General features: G+C 38.1%; 1 protein-coding gene across 29 annotated transcripts in view; it reads left to right on the forward strand.

The window, feature by feature from the left end:
- The window catches only part of TBC1D19 (TBC1 domain family member 19), a 152014-nt gene that overhangs the window by 87499 nt on the left and 39076 nt on the right, over positions 1 to 25439 (forward strand). For 26 of the 29 annotated variants that reach the window (XR_014812266.1, XR_014812270.1, XR_014812267.1 and 23 more), the window contains 4 exons: positions 10082 to 10114; positions 14265 to 14374; positions 16720 to 16811; positions 21809 to 21924. Coding sequence is in view for 24 of the 29 variants with exons in the window: in XM_084971681.1 (XP_084827807.1) it covers positions 10082 to 10114; positions 14265 to 14374; positions 16720 to 16811; positions 21809 to 21924 (351 nt within the window). In the remaining 5 variants the exon portion in view is untranslated. Of the gene's footprint in view, positions 1 to 10081; positions 10115 to 14264; positions 14375 to 16719; positions 16812 to 21808; positions 21925 to 22074; positions 22137 to 25439 lie in introns of those variants that run through there. The other 3 variants (XM_084971680.1, XM_084971691.1, XM_084971699.1) reach the window with 1 other exon arrangement.

Below are 25439 nucleotides of genomic sequence, written 5' to 3' on the forward strand. Positions count from 1 at the left end.
TTATATAAGGATTAGGAAATAGGAAAAAATAAAGAGACAAGGAACAGTCAGTCCACTGTCCCTTTACTCTTTACTCAAGGCAACATTCTCTTCTATTACCTGTCCTGTTTTTCAACTGGAACATGAACAGAGCCTAGAATACACAGAGTGAGTCATGCAAACAAGGAGGAGGCGAGCACTCCAAAGGGAACATAGACCCCGTTTGAAGGCTTAAGGAGGAACATCCTTGAGAAGAACAAAAAGACGGCCAGTATGGCTGATGACAGTGAGCAGAATATAAATTGGTACAAGGTGAGATAGGAGAGGTAGACAGAGGCCAGGTCAGGCAGGGAGACCGTTGATCTAAAGTTTCATATATTAAGTCCAACATCTGGGCTTCCTTAGGTGCAGTTTCTAATGTCTTATTTTCCTGTGAATAGATCATTCTTTCTTATTTCTTTGCATGCATAGTAGTTTTTGTTGTTGGTAACTAGGTATCTTGAGTATTATAAGGTGGTAGCTCTGAATATCAGATTTCTATCCCCCCCCACCAAGAATTTGTAGTTATTGCTTGTTGTGGTTCGTAGTTGTTTGTTTAGTGAGTTTTCTTAACTACTTTTGTAAAGATCACCTTTTTTTGTATTGAATACCCCTTGAAGTCATAATCAGTTAGTGATTTGACAGAGATTTCCTTAAATGACTGAAACCAAAAAAAGAAAGAAAATTCTGGAATTCCCATTGTGGTGCAGCAGAAGTGAATCCAAGTAGTGTCCATGAGGATGCAGGTTTGACCTCTGGCCTGGATCAGTGGATTAAGGATCCGGCATTGCTGTGAGCTGTGGAGTAGGTCACAGACATGGCTTGGACCCTGCATTGCTGTTGCTGTGGTATAGGCCAACAGCTACAGCTCCGATTCAACCCCTAGCCTGGGAACTTTCATATGTTGCCGGTGTGGTCCTAAAAAGCAAAAAAGAAAAAGAAAGAAAGAAAAGAAAAGAAAAGAAAAGAAAAGAAAAGAAAAGAAAGAAAGAAAGAAAGAAAGAAGAAAACTCTCCCAGTCTTTGTTGATAGGCTCTGGATAGGGGTACTCCTTCAAGGCTTAGCCAGGCATTTAAGGCTCTACCTTAGCCTTCATTTCTTATTTGCGAAGAGCCCAGAAGTCAGGCAAGAGTGAAAGCTGAAGGTCTCAGGTCTTTTCTAGATTCCCCTGATTACAGAGGAGCTTTTCAAAGCCTTTGTCTCTCTATACATATGCTTCCCAGTCTCTTCCTTCCAAGCCTTTTCAGTTTGTCTACTCCTTGCCCCAGCTGTTATCTCTCACTGCCCCAGGGGACTAAGGCTAATATATTTGCTTTTAAATGCTTTTGATAAATATAACCTGGCTGGCCACTTCAGCCCCATCCCTCAGGTAGCTACTAGACAGGTCAAAACATACAACTACAAATTATTGGTTCAAGATCCATTTGTCCTCTCTGGCATCAGAAGGCTGAACCAGGAATGTGGGTACATGTCTTTATAACCACCAAACTGGAGAGTGAGGGGTGGTGGTAAGGTAGATTAAAATACCACAATCTTCTTTTTCCAGAATTCAACAGCAACTTTATTTCCTTGGTTGCTGTAAGTTCTTTATTAGATTCCAGATTTTTCTTTTTTTTAAGTTGATTCTAACACTTCTAGTCAGCTTAACCATTGCTCTCGTGGAGGGATGAAGTTTTAGAGTTTTCTACCTCACTCTTCTCAGTGACGTCTTTCCTCGAATTCCTAATTAATATTTTTAAAAGATCATCCTGACTACTATGTAGAATAAAAGTGTCACGCTAAGGTAAGCTCCAGTAGAATAAGGACCTTAATAGTTTTGATGACTAACATATCTGGCACCTAGACTCATACATGGCACAAAGTCACTGCTCAGGAAACATTATTGAATGAGTGAGCAGATAAGTGAGGGAATGGATGTAGAAGACTATAGAGGAGCAAGAATAGAAGCAAGGAGGTAAGACTTTTAGGAAAAATATACATGGATCTGACTGAGACTTTTTAAAAAACCGTCATATTTGCTCATGCCGTTTGTTTCCCATAGGACAAAATAAGTAATTGCTAGTGAACATTAGGGAGAGGAGTTTTAGGACTCTAGAGCAGTGGTTCTCCAATAAGAGCAATTCCACCCCCACCCCACCCCCTACGACATTTGGCGATGTCTGAAGACACTTTTGGTTGTCCGAGGGGAGGACGTATTATGAGGCCAGAGATACTGCTAAACATTGTACAGCACATGACAGCCCTTCACCACAAAGATTACGAGAGGCTTTTGGAAGAAATAACAAAAATATATCATTTTAAATCTGCAAGTGTCAGGTTGATAAATAGCAATGTACTTTGTTATCTGTATTAATTAGATAAATTCAAAACATCTCATAATCCAAAATTCATTTCATGTATAACTTTAGACATAAATTGAAAAACCAATTAAAATTCTATTTAACGTGATTTTTAGATTGATATTTAACAATGATTATGTTCTGATGTTTGGGGAAATTTTAACTGCTAAAATAAAGTAACAAAGTTATATTCTGAAATTATAATTCAGAAAGATAACAGAAATAGCTAGAAAACAGTTTGACCATTGTCCTCATCCCAACACTTACTGACCTGTAGGCTACATGTGGAATGAGAATAAACAGAGGAAATGATTATTTCATCAAACGAATTAAATAAACTCTACTAAGTAATCTCTGATGAAAGAGTGTAAAATTTACTTTCACTTGGAATGATGATAAAGTGAATCAGATGTGAGAGTTATGGTACAACTATAAATGCCAAGTATTAATAGAGACAGTGGGGAAATGTAGGGAAAATATTTAGTAAGTGCAAAGCATGTTAATAATATTTGGGGTATTTTCTGAGTCATGTTTACTATTTATATCTCCCCTAGTTCAAGATTTATTTTTGTTGATGATGTTTACCGTTCCGAGCTAAGTCAAAGGTCCATTAAATCATTACTTTATAAAGTTATTTCTATTGAATAGAGTAGGCAGTTAATATTTTAAAGTTTCCTCAGTTAGATTAAAGGTAGGCTGGGATCTTAAAATAACCACTCCAAGCAGACTTGTAGAACTGAGGCCAGATAAGAGACGGTGTCCCAAGCATCCTGATCCCTGTTAGAAGTTCACTCTTGGATGATGGCCAGCTGCACGAAACTTGATCCTTGAGAGACGGAAGTGGGCGGAGAAAAGGAAGGAATTTTGAAAAACTGACCAAGAACATGACAACCTCTGAGATCAAAGACATGTTTTAGGTGGTATGTGTCCTAGAGTATCAGTGAATTCTTCTTTGCTTCTTGTGTCTCCCACGTTTATTTGCCAGAATCTGACTGTCCTTCTTCAATGGAGTGGACTATGTACCCTTTTTTGGAACCTTAAGCCATGAATAATCTCGATTAAGTGAACCCTTATTTGATGCTAAGCAAAAAAAAAAAAGATTTTCTTAGGTTTAAGCTGGTATTTAAATGTGGTATTCTCCCTTCTGAGAACATAAAATAGCCATAGCTAGTGAGCATCTGCTGTGTACTAAATATTATACTGGTATGCTTTAAATACATTAACTCACCACTGCTTTAGTACAACCCAGTGAAGTTAGTATTATTTACCTCCATTTTCAAAAATGAAAATAGGGACTCAGAGAGTGTTGGTAACTTTCCTGGAGACACACAGAATTCAAATTTATGTCCTTATGACTTTGCGGGCTATTTGTAATTTCAACACTGAGTTATCAAGAGCCTGCTGCTCTATATGTTACTTACTTATTCATAAGTGAATATCATACTTTAATATTTTATTTTTAAGCCTTGATTATATTTATAAATGCTCAAATTGCCATCATTAACAACATAAATTGACCATCTTACTTGTAGAAGATACTATACTAGATACTGAAAATAATGCACAGTATGAGTTGTGGCCCTTGCCTCAAATGGCTTACAACCTGACTGCTTATCGGGCAGCTATAGATTTCAGAACCTGGGGTAAATGTGGTGAAAGTGTGATTAACCCTGAGTCATCTTAACACATGAATCCCTTTTTGCTATTTAGCAGTTCACTAATTCATTCACTCTAAGCTTCCTAATGAAAAGCGCTTTGTCCTGACTAGGGTATTCTTACACTTAGGACATAGTTAATATTTGTAGAAGATGAAAACAGTAATAGTAAGGTCTTCATTTCTGACTACCTTAACTTACTGTTCAAATGTTTCTGCAGTACTTAATAGAGGAAGGAAAATGTATTTTTGCTGTAAGAATATAGGGGTTTTGTATCAGCAATCTGCTTTGAGATTTAGTATTTAGAAAAATGTAATATGTACTTACATTTCTGTAAAGTATCAAAATATGTCTTCTATTTTGAAATTATCTGTCTCTCAGTTTTTCTTTCATATGTCAACATTGTTAGAAAAAGATGAACTTCGAAAACTATCTGTTAAAAGTTTATAATCAGTAAAGGGAATAAAATGAAGCCTCAGGGAAGATAGAAAAAGATGAGTGTCATATTCATTTTAATATCTTCAGAGGATAGAGAGTATGTTTTTAACCATTGGTTAATTGGATGAATAGGAACTCAGCAAATATTTGGTGGATGGATGAATGGTCAGTGTAAAATCCTCGATGGATGTAGAGGCGTTTTTCTTGGTTTCATCAACATTTTTAGAAGATAATCTGAACCATTATGAAATTTGGTTGGGGGGCAGAGAGTTTGGGGAAGGGAAGTTCTTGCAGGACCATAGGTAAGAGTTTATCAGTAGGGAGTCGGGAGGAGTGAATGATTGAAGAATGATAGAGGTAGATTCTCTAGTGCTTTACATATTCATTCCACAATCATTTCGTACGAGTACCTATTGTGGGCACTAAATTTGTCTCTGGATATAGAGGTAAATAAGGAATAGTTTTTGTAGTCATTTGGTTTATTCCATTGGAAGAGAGAAAAACAAAAATGACTCTAATGCAGTATAATAAGAGGAGGAAAACATCATTAGTTAAGTACTGACTTTGCATCAAGTTTTATGCTAGGCGCATAGCATCCATCATCTTACTTAATCCTTAATCCACAACCTCATTGGTATTGTCCTCATTTTATAGATGACAGTGTTGTCCTCATTCTATATATGAAGGCACATCCTCCTTTTATATGTGACAGTGTTGTCCTCATTTTAAAGATGTTCCTAACTTTTGCAGGGTCTAGGGCAAGAGTGCAATTGGAAGCCCATCTACTATAAATCTAGATTTTTAGAAGTTATAAATCAGACTAACGAACAGATAAGTAAAGTCTATTTTGTTTTCTTGTCTTGAAAAAAATACCTTTATAACAATCTGGAAGGCCAGGTTCAAATTCAGGATTCTTAGACCCCTCTGTAATCCCTAGCTTGTGGTATCTCCACCACATTCTCATCCATGGGCCCAGCCCACACCTGGATAGACTTCATGCACATGGACTCACTAGGCTGCCAGTCCAAGCTCTGTTCACATATTCCTCTGATAGCCACGCTTGGTCACCTCTCCATCCTGAAGATAGTACCCATCAGGAAGGTACCAAAGAGGCCATGCAGACCCTGAGAGCTGGCTAGAGGCTCCGAGTCTTGGGTATCTGTGCTGTGTTCTGAAAGGAAGGACATGGACTCTGGGCGAAGGATATAGTCAGAGGAGGGCAGAGCAGGGCCCTGACTCCAAGGCCCCTGGCCTTGGTCTAGGAGACTACTGGATGAGCAAACAGGTTAATAAGTGACCTAAGTGTACACAGGTGGAGCCAGAATTGGACAGAATTGTCTAGGCACACAGAGGAGAAGGGGTCCCTCAATCACCCAGGGCAAGTCAGCTGATACCAGGGTACCAGTTAGTGAATGACTGGGGTGGGGAGTCCGGGGCTGCCGGGAGATCTTTCTAGGAGGAGTATTGTTTATACTCTCAGAAGGTGGGGCTGGGACAGGGCCAGCAGTGTAGGAGAGTTGCCTATAGCCCTTGTCGAAAGCCCCAGAGGCTGAAGGGGCAGTCAGCAGTCAGGTGGGCAGGGTTGGACTGGTGCTTGTGGGGCAGGGGAGAAAAATGAAGCTGCCAATGTTAGATTGTGGTCACATCCTGAAGAGTTAAGCGTTCTTTACCCTAAAGGGCCAGGAAAGGCCACAGTCACATTTAGGTGTAAGGGCTGAGGGAGAACTCAAGAGCAAAGATGACTCAAAGCTTTCTTCTTGAAGCCTAGGGAGGTGAAGAGCTGTTCCCAGAACTAGAGAGGCCAGACAGAGGCCAGGAAATGGGGCTTTTACTGTTTGAGTTGCAGATTAGTAATGAGAATACTGGTGGAAGGAGAGAGAAAACAAATAGAGTCTTGGGAAGCAGCTGTATTTGAGGAGTGGGCAGAGAGAGAACGAGCCCAAAACACAACCTAAAAGAAAGAAACAAACACTGGGCAACAGAAGTTTCCGGGGCCGGGCGGATCTGCACAGCGTCCTCATTGCCTGATTGCGAAGGAACTATCAGTTGCTGGGGGCCCAGGAGACGTACCGAGAGGAGACTCCTGGATTCAGCACTGGGAGGTTGGGGTGAGGGAAGTGGAAACCAGTTTATAAGGAGTTAGGGGTATGGAAGGAGGAAGTAAGGGGAGTTAATTGAGATAGTTTTTTAAAATTAAGCTTGGCCTCAGGGGAAGGAGAGAGAGCAGAGATGTGTTGGATGGGAAATAAGGCCCAGGGAAGAAAATGGGCGAGTGCTCCTCCTCCTCTTCGTGGTGGTTATTATTACTAGTGAGGGTATTTCTGGTGTCTTCGGCGGGAAGGTTGCAGTGACATAGGAGACCCTGGAGAGAGATGCTCCTGGATGGGACCTCCCCACTGCTCCCCCTGCTCCCCACTGGCAGCAGTGAGAGCTGACGCCACCACCCTCCGCCTTCAGGCCACCGACCAGGAAACTCAGTCCCATTCCTGACCGTCGCCTCGTGAAGCCCAAGGCTTCCAGGTCACCCCTCCCTGATCAGGCGACTCCGGCCTCCACGACTTCAATGGCATCCTCCCTCCCAGGGCTTGTCCCTTCTATGCCCCTTCCCTCCATTATTTCTCTTCCTGGCACTTATCACTGCCTGACATAATTCACTTATTTTATCATGCTTTTTCTGCCCCCAAGAAAAACTAAGCTCCAGATCTCAGAACAGTGTCTGGTACCCAGCAGAGGCCCACTGCTCTGTTGAGTGATACACATACAAGGAGGGGGAGGAAAACTGGTGGGACAGGATTCCAAAGCCGAGGCTGACAACCTGTTCTTGTAAGGGGCCAGATAGCAAATATTTTAAATTTTGCTGGCCACATAGTCTCTCCTACATATTCCTCTTTGTTGTTGTTGTTGTTGTTTAATAATCTTTCAAAAAATGTAAAATCCATTCTTAGTTCACAGGCTGCACATAGATAAGCCACAGATCTGACCATAGCCTCTCTGAGAGAAAGTCAGGGAAACAGGGTTCAGAACATAGTTGAAGATGGTAGCTGTGGGGGAAAAACAAAAAAGTAAGGAACCGTCTTTTTCCGAAGACCTACCTCAAGGGACATGAGAAAGCAGATGAAGTGTGTGAGAAACAGTCGGGGTACAAAATAGACCAGTGAGAGTTCATGTTGGTGGCATCAGCCGCCCAGTGACGGGAAGGAGCTCTGCAGTTGGGTGTGAAGCTCCTGAAGAGGAGGGAAGATCTAGAAGCACAAGGTGGCGAATCAAACAGATAAGCAAGGACGTGGACAAACAACAGATAAACAGCAAGGGATTCACACAGAGTTGGACAACATGCATCTGCGGTGTGTTCTCAAAGACTAGGGGAAAATGGAAAAAGGTAGATTCTGGGAATTCTAGTCTGTGAAGTTTAAGACTAATGCACAAAATCCTAAAGGTGTTTGGCCTGGCATACTAGCTCAGAATAATATTGGATTTTCCTCATTCTCTCTCTCTTTTTTTTTTTTTGGATAAAATTACTGCTAGAACCAACAAAGAAATATGAGCTAATTTGTGAATAATAGTATCAATAATTAACTTTTATTATGGGCCTAAGCTATTTATTTATTAATGGCTAAACTACTGTCATTATCTCATTTAATCGTTTATGTAGTTCTGGCATTATCTCTGATTTACACGATGAGGAAACTGCAAGTTAGAGCAGTTGAGAAACTTACCTAAAGTTCTTAAACGAGAGCTAGATGCATCCAACCCAGTCTGTCTGACACCTGGCCTGTGCTCTTCACTTACCGCAATAGGGTGCTGATCAGTGAATTACTCAGCAATAGGAAAGGTGGTCTCTAGAGATAAGGCCTGTCCTTGCTCTGTCTTGGCATTTGTATAATGCTCTAGATGAAGACATAGATAGTGCAGTTATCAAACCTCTCAGCAATGTAGACCCAGGAAGAATTGGGAGGACATTAGATAACAGGGTAAGAATCCAGGATTATCTCAAATTGGAATGGTTCGCCAAAGAAGAAATGCACTAGAGATAAGAATACAGTCCCTTACTGAGGTCAGAAACACCTGCACAAGTGCACCGTGCTTTAGCTGGGAGAAGGGGTGTAAGGAGGAAAAATGCTTAGGGGCTTTTGTCACCTAACTCTAAGGACTGTAGTAAACCACAGCTTGTCCAGAGCAAGAGTAGAACAGAGGAGCTATTCAGGACCACTTCATCTGAGGAACTGGTAAAGAAACTCAGAGTCTCCGGGCAAAACAAAATAAAAGCAAATTTAAAAAATAATCCAACTGGGTGATGGTGATGAGGGTGCTAGAGAGAACACTGTCTCCAAATATTTCTGACAGTTCCCTTCGAGATTCAGTGGTTAACGAACCCGACTAGGAACCATGAGGATGTGGGTTCAATCCCTGGCCTCGCTCAGTGGGTTAAGGATCCGGTGTTGCCGTGAGCTGGGGTGTAGGTCACAGATGGGGCTCAGATCCCATGTTGCTGTAGCTGGGATGTAGGCCGGCAGTTATAGCTCCAGTTCGACCCCTTGCCTGGGAACCTCCATATGCTGGGGGTGCAGCCCTAAAAAGACAAATATATATATTTCTGAAAGTTTTCATAGAAGAGAAGTCAGGCTTGTTCCATGTGACCCTTGTGGTCAGAACTAGGAATGGCAGAAGGGTATTACAAGGATCCAGGGTTTGGGTCAGGATGAGAAATAACTCCCCCTAAGTTAAACCTGTTCAGAATTGTAGTCGGTTGTATTGGGGATAATGTGCCCTGTACTGCTGGATGTCTTTGAGACTGAGACTGAACAATCACTTATTAGAACTTAGCCTAGATGACCTGTAAAGTCTCTGCCAGCACTAAGTGTTTGCCTCTGAACATGGCAAACGAATAAAGTATTTCTATACTATTTTTCAAAAAAGTAAACTCAGCTTTCTTCTCTGCTTGCCGCCTGATTTAGTACAGGGTTAGATATATGGTAGTGTATATTACAGAACTCCTGTTTTGAAACTAAGCTGTACAGGTTCTAATTTTTCACTTAGAATGAGACAAGATTTTGAGCACACCAAGTTAAGCTTTGAGTATTTCTTTTAAATGAATGTGTACTTTACCTGTGTATAACTCTTGCCAAAAATTACACTCAATTTGTACCATGTTCCTGCCAATATTTTTTCTAAACCACATCCTCTGATGTAATTCTTGGTAAGTTTATAAGGGAATGCATCTCTACAAGATGTGCCTTGAATACTCATTTATCTTTTAACAGATTGAATTCTGATATAAAGGATGAAGTTGTTTCAAGGATTTAATCTGACTTTCTGAGACCATCACAGTTAGTTCTTAAACTTAGTTCTGTAATCTGCCTCATTCTCTTTTTGTAATACACATTCACAGTCTTAATTTCCGACTTAATAGAAAGAACTAGATATATATTGAAAACGTCTATATCTTGCTTTTCTAAAGATATTAAAAAGCATATCATTTTGTTGGTTACCATCACTGTCTTTCTGACGTTGCTGAACAAAGTTGTAGCAAAAATAGGAAACTCTCTATTTTTGGTCTTAATCCTCTATAAAGTTTACCTAATAACTCAGTGAGTATACTAATTGAAAAGAAATACTTTTTTATTTTTTCAGGTGTAATCCCTTTCCATGGATTTTCAATGTATGGTAAGTTGGGCTTTAAAATATTCACTGTTTTTATTACACTTTAGGAAATTAAACATGAAAGTCACACTTTGTGTAACATCACCCACATTTTTTCAGCATTGGGTTTGGTATCTGTTTATATGTCCAATTAAAAAAAATTTAAATAAAGGGTCATCATAATTGCTCAGATGTTAATTGCTTGTCAAATTAGAATTGAACATACTATGAAAATGGTTCTGTGGTTTCCCATTTTCTAATTCAGTGAAAACTAGAGATTGATATTGATATTTAATTCTAATAGATGAACAAAGAGATTGCTTGAATTCCTGAACTAGTTCTCATTAGTATGTAAAAAAAAAAATAATAGGTCAGAAAGGATGCAGAGGGAGGGACAACTGAGTGTGCGTTCATAATTTCTCTAGACTGGCTGGTATGCAAGCAACAGTTACATGGAAACATCTGGTCATCCTGAGACACTCATGTGCAGGTTTGAGCTTTCTGGTCTCACATGGAGGAATACAGGAAGCGTAACGAAGATGCAAGAGGAAGAACACCCTACACCTTAACACCACTTAATTTTAAATTTTTCATGTATTACATGTGAACTTGTTGAAGATTGTTGTCCAACTATTCCTACTCCCCAACCTTTAGACTAAATAGAAAAACCTTAATACTTTTATAAAAAGAATCAGCAATAAATTAACCCTTTTCTTTGTTTAAAAAAAAAAAAAAACCTCAAGTGTTCAACATTAAGCAGTAACGGTACACGACATGATATAAAACTTTTAAAACCAGCATACAGGGAAAAGAACTCAAAGTGCCGAGGCATTTTGCATTATGCTGCTTTTGGTGGTGTTGGCCGTGGGCTTGAATTACAGCGTGCTGTACTTAATTCTCTGGAGCAACAGAGAAAATGGAAAACCTAAAGATTAAGAATATAAATTTTACCTTTAAGAAGAAAAATGTTAGCCCTTTTAACCTTCCGTTCTAATAATTCCAAGTGTAAGCTTTTTTTTTTTTTTTCCTTGTCTTTTTGCTTTTTTGGGCCACTCCCGCGGCATATGGAGGTTCCCAGGCTAGGGGTCCAATCGGAGCCTACGCCAGAGCCACAGCAACTCGGGATCTGAGCCATGTCTGCAACCTACACCACAGCTCATGGCAACGCCGGATCCTTAACCCACTGAGCAAGGGCAGCGACCGAACCCGCAATCTCATGGTTCCTAGTCGGATTCATTAACCACCGCGCCACGACGGGAACTCCCCAACTGTAAGCATTTTTGAAGTGAATAGTTTTTAAAAGGTGTACATGAGCAACTTGAAGGATAGTTAATGACGGCAGGAAAGTTTAAACCTTCTAACTACTATAACTATCCTCAGGGTGCAAAAGCCATCATTGTCTGCTGCCGATTCATATTTCTGGTCCTTTTAATAGAGTAGTTTGTACACTGGAGGGGGAAATGTTCACCAAGGAAATAAATGATGCAAAATGTTTGATATAGAGTTGATGCTGTTTTAGAAAAATATGGTAAACATCCACAGGTACTTTAGAGTAGCAATCACTTATTTAGAACCAGTAGATGGAATAATCACAGCTGATCCCAAGAAACTCTGAATAGAACTGGGCCACTTTTGCTTTAGTTACTGTATTCCTTTAAAATTATAACACTTGTCTCTTTAAAAATATATAAAAAATTTCTCTGATTTCAGCTGGCCTGTCTTCTCTCCCATTTATGTAGATTAATGAAGTTGTATGTGTAGTATATTATGATTTCATAAGTTCTTAGAGTGCAATATTTAAGGGGTTAAAAAGATAATGAGCTAGTTCATTTTTGTGGAAGAACCAAAAAGGGAAAAATGCTTAAAATAGAAAATAAACATCATATAGAAAATTTCGTACATATATGTAATGGCCTAAAGCTTTTCCATTTCATAGCTGTATAAGGGAATTCAACATAATGTATTATAAAGTTTTCTGTGTTACGTGTGTTTGTAGAAAAGTACTGATTTTAAAATTCTCTTTCATTCCTTCACTGGAAATGATCATTAATGATTACTGAACTTTTAAAATGTTTAGATTCAGATTACAACTGTTTATATATCAGTAACTAAAAAGTTGGAGGAAAACATATGCCTCATTACAAAAAGTAAATTCATTCCAAACCTTCATTTTGAATTTGAATAATACCATGTATTTTTGCCACATTGCTTTTTCTTAGGTTGCTGCAATTAGAACATGTGTTATTCTGGTTAAATATATAGGATATCTCAAGTTGGGCTATTTTAATAAGTAGTAATTTATTTTGATAATAAAATAAGATTGTTTGTTTGTGACTTCTTAGGGCCACACCCACAGCATGTGGAAGTTCCCAGGCTAGGGGTTGAGTCCGAGCTGCAGCTGCAGGCCTACACCACAGGCACAGCAACACCAGATCCGAGTCACATCTGCAACCTACACCACAGCTCACCGCAACGCTGGATCCTTAACTCACTGAGCAAGGCCAGGGATCAAATCCGAGTGCTCATGGATACTGTCGAGTTCTTAACCTGCTGAGCCACAATGGGAATTCCTAAAATAGGTTTTTTAAATTAATTGTGAAGTGTAATGACATGGCTGTCAGTTTTTAAACATACACATATCTTTATATATGTAATATAAAGGTTTTTTCCTATATAAAGAGAAAGAGAATTCTTTTTGTATGTTTTTAGCTATTTACCCCCGTCAAATTGACTTATCTCTCTTTTGCTCTTCAGAAAAAGTGAAATTTCTCCGTTGCAATGCTAGTTTTTGATGATTTATTCATCAGGAGTACTGTGCACTGCATTTATTCCAGATAATTGAATTTTGGTTTTGTCAGTTTAAAACTTGTTAAATCATTTTTTCCTTTTACATGGTCAATAAGAAATGAGCTGGTTGGCTCATTGGTTTCCCTGCTTACCTAACACCTACTGCTGGCAGGGCTTTACCGACAGATTATAGAGCCTAAGACCTTCTTACCTGTCTGATTTATATCATAGATAAAATTACCCAATAAGTAAGTTACTTTTTATTAAAATTAGTATTTAGGCAATGCAGTTCTATATATCTGCATTATAAGTGTATTTATGCCACCTAAAATTCTTAAGTCTTGAAAAGATAAAAATCATGACTGTGTTTGTCAATGCAGAGTAATTACACTGTCAGATCAGCATCTGATTTTAAAATCTGACTTTCTCCCATTCTGCTCTGGGCCATCTGGTTAAGTTGACCCACTTGTGCTTACTTCCCATGAACTGGATACAAAAGAAAACTTATTCAAATTCAATAGAGAATTCATATTTTCTTACAGTTGTTTTAAGCCTATGAAAACTGTCTAAATAGGAGTTCCTGTCGTGGCGCTGTGGTTAACGAATCTGACTAGGAACCATGAGGTTGCGGGTTCGGTCCCTGCCCTTGCTCAGTGGGTTAATGATCCGGCATTGCCGTGAGCTGTGGTGTAGGTCACAGATGCGGCTCAGATCCCGAGTTGCTGTGGCTCTGGTGTAGGCTGGCAGCTACAGCTCCGATTGGACCCCTAGCATGGGAACCTCCATGTGCCATGGGAGCGGCCCAAGAAATGGCAAAAAAAAAAAGAAAACTGTCTAAATATATATTGAAATATGCCAATATAAACTGATAGCCTAAACTGTTAATTACAATTTTAATTTTCAAATTCAGTTAGTTGAAGACCATCATTCTAAAAGCTAGTCATAAATCATATTTTACTTCCCTGACTTCAAAAATTAAAAATTTTGAAAGATCCTTTGTGGAACAAAGTAAAAATGAATTGCCTGATTGTCATTTTCTTATTACTTCAACTAAAAAAAAAAAAGGAGACTTGACTCTATGTAGTTTTTAAGTTATTTAAAATTTTTAATATCCCTATACACTCCTACTGTTTCATTCTTATTCTACTAGTGAGATTATAATAGTTTGTAATTTACTCCTTTCTTTTTAATTTTTAATAACTCAATTTTTACATGTGCATATATTCCCTTTTCAACATGAAAAAAGAATATATATATGATTTTAAACTTGTCTGTGAATGAATATTACTATAAAGTATTTCTTTATTCTTTCATATTTTATGAACTTATTTTTAAAATTTTAGTAGTTCTGCAATATTATCAATTAATTTTTTTTTTGTTCTTTCAGTTGCTCCACTTTGTTTTCTATACCATGAACCTTCCAAACTGTATCAGATATTCCGTGAGATGTATGTGCGTTTTTTCTTCAGACTTCATTCCATCTCTTCTCATCCTTCTGTAAGTTCATTTAAAAAATGAATCAAACCAGACTCTAATCTGTTCTTTCTTTCCTTAAGAAAAACAAATGTTAATTTGTGATGTCAAGCAACGCTTTTCTGTAGAATAAATGAAAGGGAAGAAATTGATATTTAAGTAGCTTTAGTAATAGGGAGGAAAAAGTCCTTTATCAATTGGCATTGAAATTATCTTTTATATATTGAAAGAAAAAACATAGCAGTGTCTGAATTATTTTCTTTGACAAAGCTTCTTTCAACACTGGTTTCCTCCTCTCTGAACTGAAGTTAGTAGTAAGTTTCCGTGGTGCTATAGAGAGGAGCACCCTGGGGGTACTGGGCTCCTGGCAGGTGTTTGGTAGATGAATGGCTGCTGTGTTTATCGTGGTGGTGGTGGTCATCATCATCATCATCATCATCATTTTCTTTGTTGATGAAAATTAAACGTCTATTTGTCACATTGTTCAGTATCACATTAGGCTAATTATCAGTTATCAAACTACATTTTTTGTGTTTATTCAGTAGATGGTTTCTTAACATGAAATTCAAGGAGAAACATATTGGGAGTTAAATATTTGTATCTGTTTTATTTGGGCAGGTCCTTTATCCTATCTTTCCTTCCCTCCCCGCCCCCGCTCCCCCCTTAGTCTGAGTAAAAGCAGTGTTTGTTTTATTTCAGTTTTACTGTATCTGTCTTTGGGCCTCCTTTGGTCTGTCTACCTGTGGGTAACTTAACTGACTCTCCAGAAGAAACATTAAAAATTGGAATGTGTCAGAGTTCTCTTGTGGTGCAGCAGGTTGGGGATCTGGTGTTGTCACCGCAGCAGCTTGGGTTGCTGCTGTGGCCTGGGTTCGATCCCTGGCCCAGGAATTCCACCTACCCTGGGGCTTGGCCAAAAAAGAAAAAAAAAAAAAAAAAGAATGTGTCAAGGCTACCAAGTTTCCTGAAAGAGGAGACTCTGTCACTGCTACTAAACTTGATAGCTTTTCGTCATCTCCCCATTTTAATCCTGTGTATTGCTGTTCCACCTTCCCTGTCTCCACTATTGCTCTCATACATTGCTGGTGAAAAGTTGGCAAATAACAGAAATCCAGGATGTCTTGGGTGAGCAAATGAAGTAGCGCCAATTATCTTGGGTTTCTTCTCTCTGAGACTAATTGATTTAGCACCTATACTGCATTCATAATCTAGAATAACCAGAAATATATTAATAATTCTCTTTTCTAATGGCTCCTTCGTAGCCTCAGATTTCTTACTCTCATATTCAGTCCCATTTTATGCTTCGGAGTTAAAAAAAAAAAAAAAAAGTTTTTAACTGGCTGCCCGGTAGATAGCTGTGGTGTTTTCCCTGTGCAGGCCGCTGAAGCTGGCCACCGAGGAACTTTAGATACTCCTTCTCTGTCGCCAGGCTCCTTATGTGTCCTTTTGCAGCCCTACATTTTGCAGCCCTGCAAATCGATTGCGGCAGCCCTGCCTCTGCCCCTTCCTTATTCAGTGAAATAAAAGACTTACAGGCGGTCATCTCCTTTTCTGGCTTGCAGCCAGACTGAACTTGGAATCATGACAGCCTTATTTCTTTGAAAACTCAAAAAGAGGATTAAACTTCCCTACAAAGATCAGCCCTGAGGAATGCTGAGCTGCAAGAAAGATTTTATTCAGAGTTGTCAAGTAATAAATGAACTTGAAAAACCATCTGCTTGTCCTCTACAAATAATGCCCTTCTTAAAAAGTAGATTTCAGTTTTAAAAAGTTATCCTTATACTAAGTAATCAAACATTCTTGTTTGGTAACTTCCTGACGCAAATTTTAAGCAGTCAGCAATAGTGTTTCCCTGGGGATAGATTTCAACGAAAGGGTGAAAAAAGCAGGAAATATTTTCCCTGATGGGTGAGGCAGCTGGAAGCGAAGGGACGTATGGAGGGAGAAAGTCAAGGGTGTGGCTGTAGCACCAGAGAAATACCTGGAAACTGGAATGCATCCAGAAAAAACTAATTTTGCTGGGCCTAAGTGATAATACATGGCATTCAGCGAAGCAGGTTTTCTATAAAATGATGTTTTCTTTGAAAAACATGAGGATTGCTACATGCCAGGCTACGTGGGAAGCCTATTGTTAAGAATGAAGGCTCCTCAGAGTATCTCTAGGAGTGAGTGTCCATAAAAGCAGATAAAATTTATCTTTAAACGGAATGTTAAAGATCATTAGTGCATTTCCTGTTTGGGGCTCTTAAACAATATAAAAATATTTATATTGATAATTTTTTCTCATTTCCATTTGAATGATGTGTTGGCCAACTTCATTTTTAAATCCTAAATTATGCACTTCTCTTGTGATTTATTATTATATCCAGGGTATTGTGTCACTCTGTCTGCTGTTCGAAACGCTTCTTCAAACTTATCTCCCCCAACTCTTTTATCATCTACGAGAAATTGGGGCTCAACCGTGAGTATTTTTCTCTAATTGGAGAATAAGTTGACACCAGAAAGATTCAGTAATTTTTCAGATAAATTAAACTATCAGTTTCCCCAATAAAACAGTAATTATCAAACAGTAAATTATGACTCAACATGGTGCCAGAAATCCTTGGAAGACTTACCAAAATCCTAATAAATTTATATTTGCTTGGATACTTGTGCTTGGTACAAGAATCACCAAAAGAACTAATTTCTATCCATAATGAAAGATGTTGGCCAAACGGATGCAAAAATTTGTGGAAACAAATACCACCTGAGAATTGTGACAATACTAAAATCAAATTTATCAGAAAACAACTTATTAAAATCATATAGATTAAAGTTTGCTGTCTTCCATTAAAGCAAACTAGATTAATTACCTACCGATGGTGGTACACTGATTTTTCCTTCCAAAAGCTTGAATATTTGTTCATTTACCTCAGTATGAGTTATTGGTGAGTATATAGAGTACGTGGACTTCATTTTTATTGGTTCTCTTCTCTCTTTTTTAATTAACAATATCTAAGACAACAGAGATTTCGAAATGATTTATCAGTGTTTTGTTACTGTCTTCCTGTCTGTGTAACATTTTCTCCTAAATAAGGGCATATTTGAAGAGAGCACTAACTTTGCAACCACAAAAGGAATTAATGGGAAATAGAACAGTTTCATACTTGTCTTCTCCTCACCTGAATCCATAGCAGATGGATGAATGAATGAATGAGCGGGTGGGCTTAAGAGACAGACCCAGGGGAGTTCCTGTCGTGGCGCAGTGGTTAACGAATCCGACTAGGAACCACGAGGTTGCGGGTTCGGTCCCTGCTCTTGCTCAGTGGGTTAACGATCCGGCGTTGCCGTGAGCTGTGGTGTAGGTTGCAGACGCGGCTCGGATCCCGCGTTGCTGTGGCTCTGGCGTGGGCCGGTGGCTACAGCTCCGATTCGACCCCTAGCCTGGGAACCTCCATATGCCGCGGGAGCGGCCCAAGAAATAGCAACAATAACAACAACAAAAAAGACAAAAAGACCAAAAAAAAAAAAAAAGAGACAGACCCAGATTCAAATTCTGTCTCTACTAAACTGTATAATCCTGGTAAAGTTATTCAGTTTATCTAAGCCTCAGTGTCTTTCTTTAAACCAAGATAATTCAATTCCTTTATCTTTAAAAGCAAGAGAATTCCTACTTCTTGGAGTTGTTTGAAGATTGAATATATGTATATATATATAACATATATATATAGTGGATATATTCAAATGTATATATATCTCCATTCTATAAAGCACCATTGAATTTCAGACATCCTAGATCTCAGAAATACCATTTATACAACAACATTTTATGTCATCCATTGATTATACCTGACACTCTTTCTTTTGTAGCCATTAAAAATATAAATAGTTTATATTACATGTAAGTCTTTTTTTTTTCTTAAGTTTGTGGTAAACTGACCTCTTTTTTTACTATTGTGAAATGAACATTTGAATATAACTATGCTTTTCTTTACTAGGGTAAAGGTATTTAGTTTACTGCTAGAAACTACAATCCCAGTAATTTTTCTCCCTAGCCTATTTATACACTTTAATCATTAAAAGGAACAAATTTAGTTCAATGAATTGTGATAAACATCAAAATTCTTATGCAGAAGAAAGTATAAAAATTAAATTGTCAGGCTAGAAATCAGTTATTAAAAGGCTATCATGAATTAATGTTTATGCTGTTGGAAGGCTTTTAATTTAGAATTTAATTTTTTTAACAGATATAGGACTCTTCGGGTTATCTCCTTCTTGAGTATTTTGTGCATTTTATCTAAGTTATAATATATATGGACATAAAGTTATTCACAATATTCCTTAATTGTATAATCAGAGTGGCATTATCTCTCTCATTTCTGAGATTGATATTTGTATCTTGTCTCTCTCTTTCTGGATTAGTCTGGCTGAAGTTTATTAATTTTATTCTTCTTTGAAAGAATCAGGTTTTGGTTTTGTTGATTTTCTGTTTTTCTATTTTCAATGTCATTGATTTGTGCTCTTTTATTTATTTCCTTCTATATGCTCGCTGTAGCTTTATTCAGCTCTTGTATTTCTACTTGCTTAAAGTGAAATTTAGATAATTAATCTGAGACATTTCTTCTTTTCTAATATAAGCGATAGCCTTATAAGTTGTAGTCTAAGAACTGCTTTACCTCCACTCAACAAATTTTGGTATGTTTTCATTTCATTCAATTCAAAATATTTCTTAATTTCCTTTGTGACTTCCTCTTTGACAATTAATTATATTAAAGTGCTTTTTTAATTTCCAAATATTTGGAAAGATACTATATCTTTCTGTTATTGATTTCTGTTTTAATTCTGTTACAGCTCTACAACATGCTTCATAAGGTTTTAGTTTTTTTGCATGTGTTACAATTTGTTTTATGACCCAGTATATGATCTATCTTGGAGAATCTTCCATGTACACATGAATTCATATTCTGTTAGTGTGGAGCAAAATGTCCCATAAGTGGTAATGAAATCAAGTTTGTTGATAATGTTCAAGACTTCTATACACTTGTGAATTTTCTATGTCCTTTTTCTATTGATTATTGAAATGAAATGTTAGTCTCTAATTATACCTGTTAATTTATCTGTTTATTTCTTCAATGCTGTATATATATTTTTTACTTCATGTTAGTTGAACCTCTGTTTTTATCATTATATAATGTCTTTTCTAGTAATAAATCTACTAGGTCTGATATAACCATTCCAGCTTTCTTTTTATTACAACTTGTCGAGTGTATTCTTTTCTGTCCTTTTACTTTTAATATATTGATTATCAATGTCTTTACTATTCAGGTGGCTTTCTTGTCAAAAGTATAGTTGAGTCTTCCAGTGTAGCAGTTTGTCTTTTAATTGGTGTGTTTATTCCATTCGCATTTAATGTAATTGATATTATTGGATTAAAATAGTATCAATTGATATTATTTACTATCTTGATAGACTTTTTTGTTTGTTGTATGTGCTCTTTATTCTTTTTTCCACTTTTTCTGCCTACTTTTGAATTGAATATTTTTATTCCATTTTGTCTCCAGTATTAGATTATTGTTTATTTATCTTTTAAAAAATATCTTTTTTTTTTTTTTTTTTTTTTAGGGCCACACCTGTGTCATATGGAGGTTCCCAGGCTAGGGGTTGAATTGGAACTGTAGCCGCTGGCCCACGCCACAGCCACAGCAACTCCAGATCCAAGCTGCATCTGCAATCTGCACCACAGGTCACAGCAATACTGGATCCTTAACCCACTGAGCAAGGCCAGGGATCAAACCTGTGTCCTCATGGATGCTAGTCAGATTCATTTCTACCGAGCCATGATATATCTTTTGATAGGTATCCGTCTTAGTTCAGTCTGCTATTAACAAATTACTATAAAGAGAACAACTGTCTAAGATCAGATTGCTAATATTGTCAAGTTCCAGTGAGAGCTTCTAGCTTGAAGACTGCTGACTTCTCATTGTATCCTCACATGATGGAGAGCAGAGAGGAAAAACAAGCTCTCTCATGACCCTTATGAAGGCACTAATCACATAAGGACCCACCTTCATAACTTTATCTAATCCCAATCAATTTATAAAGCCCATACCTCTTTCCTAATACCATCACATTGAGGGGTAGTTTCAACATATGAATTTAGGGGTGGGAGTGGGAACACAAACATTCAGTTTATGACAGTGCCCTACAGTTTATAATGTACATCTTTAATTAATCACATTCTACTTCCAAATAAACTCCAGGCCTGGAGGGCTTCACAGGCAAATTCTACCAAAAATTTTAGAAAGAAATAATATCAAGTCTTGTTTTTCTCTGGCTGCTATCAAAATCTTTGTCTTTAGTTCTCAGCACTTTGATCATAATGTATCTGGACATGGATTTCTTGGATTTACCCTGTTTGAGGTTTTCTAAGTGTCTTGAATTTGAGGCTTATTTCTTTTGCCAAATTTAGGAAGTTTTCAACCATTAGTTCTTCAAATATTTTTTCTGCACTGCACTCATTCTCCTTTTCTTCTGGGATTCTGATGACACAAATATTAAAACTTTTGGTCTTATCCCACCGGCTCCTGAAGCTCTGTTCATTTTTTCAGTCCTCTTTATAGTTCAGAGTGGACATTTCTATTGATTTGTACTTAAATTCACTGGTTCTCTCATTGATTATTTCCATTTTGCTATTTGATCCATCCAGTAAATGTTGCTTTCTTTTTTATTGTTTTTGTTGTTTTTATATTTTTCAGTTCTAAAATTCCATTTGGTTCTTAATAAAATTCAGAGTTGTGCATTAATAAGAGCAAATTCTACTGTACATAAGTTATACCTCAATAAACTTTATTTATAAGAAACTGGTTCTGTGCTCTATATATTAGGGAGCAGGGAGGCATGGTGTGTGGTGGTGCTGTTCTAAGACGACACTCTGAGAGATCCAGTAAAATAAAACTAATTAAAGTTAATAATTTAGCTTTAAAAGCTAATGAATTCTTCAAATTTAAAATGTCCAGTGGCCAAAATTTTTTGGCATCTATAAACAGATATACTGAAACTAACCAAAAAAGCTCGACTTATCAGTACTACTGCCTCATCTACTTTGTTATATTACAGTAGTTATCTAATATTGAGAATTTCTGAAACGTGAGAGTCCTTTTCATGGAATTTTTTTTTTTTTTTTTTAGGGCCACACCAACAGCATATGTGGGTTCCCAGGCAAGGGGTCACATCGGAGCTGTAGTCACTGGCATATGCCGCAGCCACAGCAACACCAGATCCAAGCAACATCTGTGACCTACACCACAGCTCATGGCAACGCCAGATCCTTAACCCACTGAGCGAGGCCAGGAATTGAACCCACCTCCCCATGGATACTAGTTGGGGTCATTACTGCTGAGCCACAAGGGGAACTCCTGATATTGCTTTTTGATGAGAAGAAATTCCATTGGTAAAATTTCTTTCTTTCTCCATATACAGACTTCGCATATCATTTAAATGGATGGTTCGAGCTTTCTCTGGATACTTAGCTACAGATCAACTCTTGCTTTTGTGGGATAGAATCCTAGGATACAACTCTCTGGAAATTCTTGCTGGTAAGAGTAAGTGCTTGTTTGTAAAACGCATGCTGTTTCTATAGTAAAGGCCCTTTCCTTTCTAACATTCACCATCTGTATTTGGAATTTGAGTATACAGTTGTCTGTCATTTCTAACTCATGAACATTTATTAAATTTATCTGATTTAGAAGACAGGCCCTCAGGAGTTCCCATTGTGGCTCAGCAGTAATGAATCCAACTAGTCTCCATGAGGAGGTGGGTTCAATTCCTGGCCTCATTCAGTGGGTTAAGGATCTGACATTGCCGTGAACTATGGTGTAGGTCGCAGATGTGGCTTAGATCCCACGTTGCTGTGGCTGTGGCATAAGCCAGCAGCTACAGCTCCAATTTGACTCCTAGCCTGTGAATTTCCATATGCCCTGGGTGCAGCCCTAAAAAAAAAAAAAAAAAAAAAAAAAAAAAAAAAAAAACCAAAAACAAAGACAGGCCCTGAGGTTCTATGATCCAGATATGTCACCAGTTTAACCCTAGTCTGTCTTGGTGGTTTCCAGGAAAGTCTATTTCCCCTCCCCTATTCTTAGTCCAGCCAGCCTTATGGTGTCAGCTCCCGTGAGTTGTGCAGCAGAGTGTAGGCAGACATCCATTCTTCCCTGGACTCCTCTTAGTGTTCTATTCCAGGCCCCTTCTCACCTGCTACCTAAATCCAAGCTGAGACTGAACTTCCCTGCAGAGTTGACATCTCATCTCTTCTGGACTTCAGTTTATACTGAATTCAGAACTTTTTTTTTTTTTTTTTTTCCTCTTGCTAACAGTCTCTGACTCCTGCCCTGGTGGCTAAGTTTGCCCGTTTAGATATTCTCTTAAGCCAAAAGGAATTCATCCTTTTTTCAGGCAGCCACAAAATCCATCTCTCCCTAAGCAGTTTTTATAACAGATATAACAGAGGGCAACTGTATGGTAACACATAGGGGGGCACAGATTTCTTATTCAGTTATTTTGCTTCTCCTTTGTAAAATAGATGCAGTTATTTTCCAGCATTGAAACTATCAGGAAATTGAGATAAGTATTACAGGGTTATCACAGGGACCAAGAGCAGAGAATTTGGCAAAGTGCTGCTTCCAGCCATCTCCAGTTGTGTGATATTGAACAAAGTATCTAACACGTTTCAGTCTTTGGTTCTTTACCCAGTGATTGTATTGTGAAGGCACGTCTTTGGGCCATTTGGAAATAATGCTTAATCGAAGACTCTTTTCTTGCAAAAGATTTTCTAGGTACCATGTCAACATATTTTTGAATATCAAGAGGTCTAGAATAATTATGTGGCATTTTGAAAAGGACATTAGAGTAATAATAAAGTGCCATGAAGATAAATGTTGTCCCTGGTACATTCAGAGATACTATTTACTGGTGTTTTTAACAGCTCCTAGTATTTCTAGCTCAATAATTTTAGAGTAGTAGAATAATTTCTATCTCAATTGTTTTTAAAGTCCAGGCAAATGTGAGTTAGGGGAAAATGGTCTGCCATCACCTCTTTGGGCTGCGTGGCAGTGATAGATACAATCTAGAGATGGAAGGAAGCCCACAGGTCATCAGGTATAACTTCTTTTAAATATTTCCGACAGGCAGTTCTCATCCTCTGAACATTCGGTGGTAGGTAATCCCTGTCTTATGAAGTAGCCCGTCTTGTGTCTAGATCATATAACTTGTTAAAATGTACCACCACTAAGCCAGGGTCACCATGGTGTTTTTTCTACTCTCTCACCCACTCCCCTTTCCCCCACGTCTTCTATTTTCCGGGCTAAGTAGTCTTGGTTTTTTGCTACCATTTCTCAGGTAAAAGGACTTCAGATTTTCTACCAAGTAGCTCTTCTGGGTAGGTCATAAATTTGAAGGCTATTGTATGTAGCTTTTTGTATCATTTCAAAAAGATATACAGAGCATGTTAAAGAAACGGGTTCAGTGTAACCAAGTGCCTTCTGATAATTATGATTTTCCGAAAGTAGAATGAGCTTTTTAACTGTTACCTGCAGGGTTAAGAGGTTTTCTATCATGAAAGAAATGCTGAATTGGAAGACCTTCAAGGCCTCTTCCAATTTAAATTCTCCCATTCCGTCGCTTATCACCTGTCAGCAAACTAACGTAAAAGAAATAAACGAATGTTGAATGCTGCATTTGCTCTAAGCTAGGCACTCTGCTGTGACCTTAATACGTTAATAAAAAAAAGTGATTGATGTATAGGTAGAAATGCACCCACACCATTACATCCATTCCCTTTCTCTGAGTGGTTTAAAAAAAAAAAAAAATCCCAAGAGAAGAACTATAGAATATCTAGAAATGGAATTAGACTGAGGCAGTTCCTACCATGGAACTCAGATAAAGAGCCACAGGGTAGGTAATTGCATACAGATGTAGGTGAATTCGTTTTGATTATTTTATACATGTTTTGGTCTGAATATTGGGGACCACCTTTTTTGCCCACGTCAATTTACATAGTCTTTAGAAATGTTTTAGTAAATACTGACTGGTTTTGACTGCGAATTAACTAGGGCCTTTTGAAGAACAGTTTAAAGCACAGGTATCTTAATGTTCACGACAGAGTTGCTTAAAGTCATGAGAACAGTCTAAAGGACCAGATGTAAATATGTGAGTTTCTTTTTTTCATATGAAGCATGTTTTTAGTTGAAAATATCCCAAAGCGTAGACCTTTTCTCCTTGGCAAAGAAACCTGCTCTGCGGAAGGGCTGGGCAAACCAAACATGAGCAAAAGGAAAGGAACTTCTGTGATGTGACACCAAGATAAATAAAGGTTATGAGCACATAAGCGTTGTGGATGCTGAAGTTAATTAGTGAACTGCGCTTTTATTCTCCCTCTTATCTACCTTTGGAAAAACTATTTCCCACCGTGTAGAACTCTTTCCTGCTACAGCAGAAAATTTGACCATCCTGTCCAGCTTTCACTAGCTCAGTGAAATTACACACAAAAAAGGAAAGAGGGACCACACCCCTTGCTTCTAAAATGTCTCCATTGTCATATATGATTCCAGATATGAGAAAACGATACAGAAGTTGCTGGTCCACAGAAATGGCTTTCTTTGATATTCTTGTGAAAATGGAAGCTCAGGGACGTTAAAATACTTAAGTTTTTCTCCATTTCAATTAAAGGATAAATTCTTTACCCCAGATCTCTTATATCCCTTGTTGCATATTAAATAATCCCAGCTGATTTGACTTTTCAAATTATTTTACCCTTACCATCTTTTTCCCCCAGCATTTTCCTAACTAGTTTTAATGCTTTTCTGCCAAACTGTCCACAGTCTGCTGTCCTGTCAAAAAATGCCTTTACTCCCCAGTCACTGGTTCCACTCTGCCTCTATCTGGGGCTATTAAGAGGCCTGGATCCTGACTTCTACTCCATAGGCACAGCCACCTGCTAGGTGGGTCAGAGCCCAGGACCACCAGGGTGTCATCCTTCAGGCCATCTCTCGGGACAGAAGAGAAGACAGTTCTTAGGAAAGCACACAGATTTCCGTGGCAGGAATGAGTCATCGTGCTT

Source organism: Sus scrofa, chromosome 8 (assembly GCF_054392235.1).
Source record: "Sus scrofa isolate SSC_HxYL_T2T_F1_AM1 chromosome 8, Sscrofa_HxYL_maternal_Yorkshire_Landrace_v2.0, whole genome shotgun sequence".
NCBI classification, from domain to species: domain Eukaryota; kingdom Metazoa; phylum Chordata; class Mammalia; order Artiodactyla; family Suidae; genus Sus; species Sus scrofa.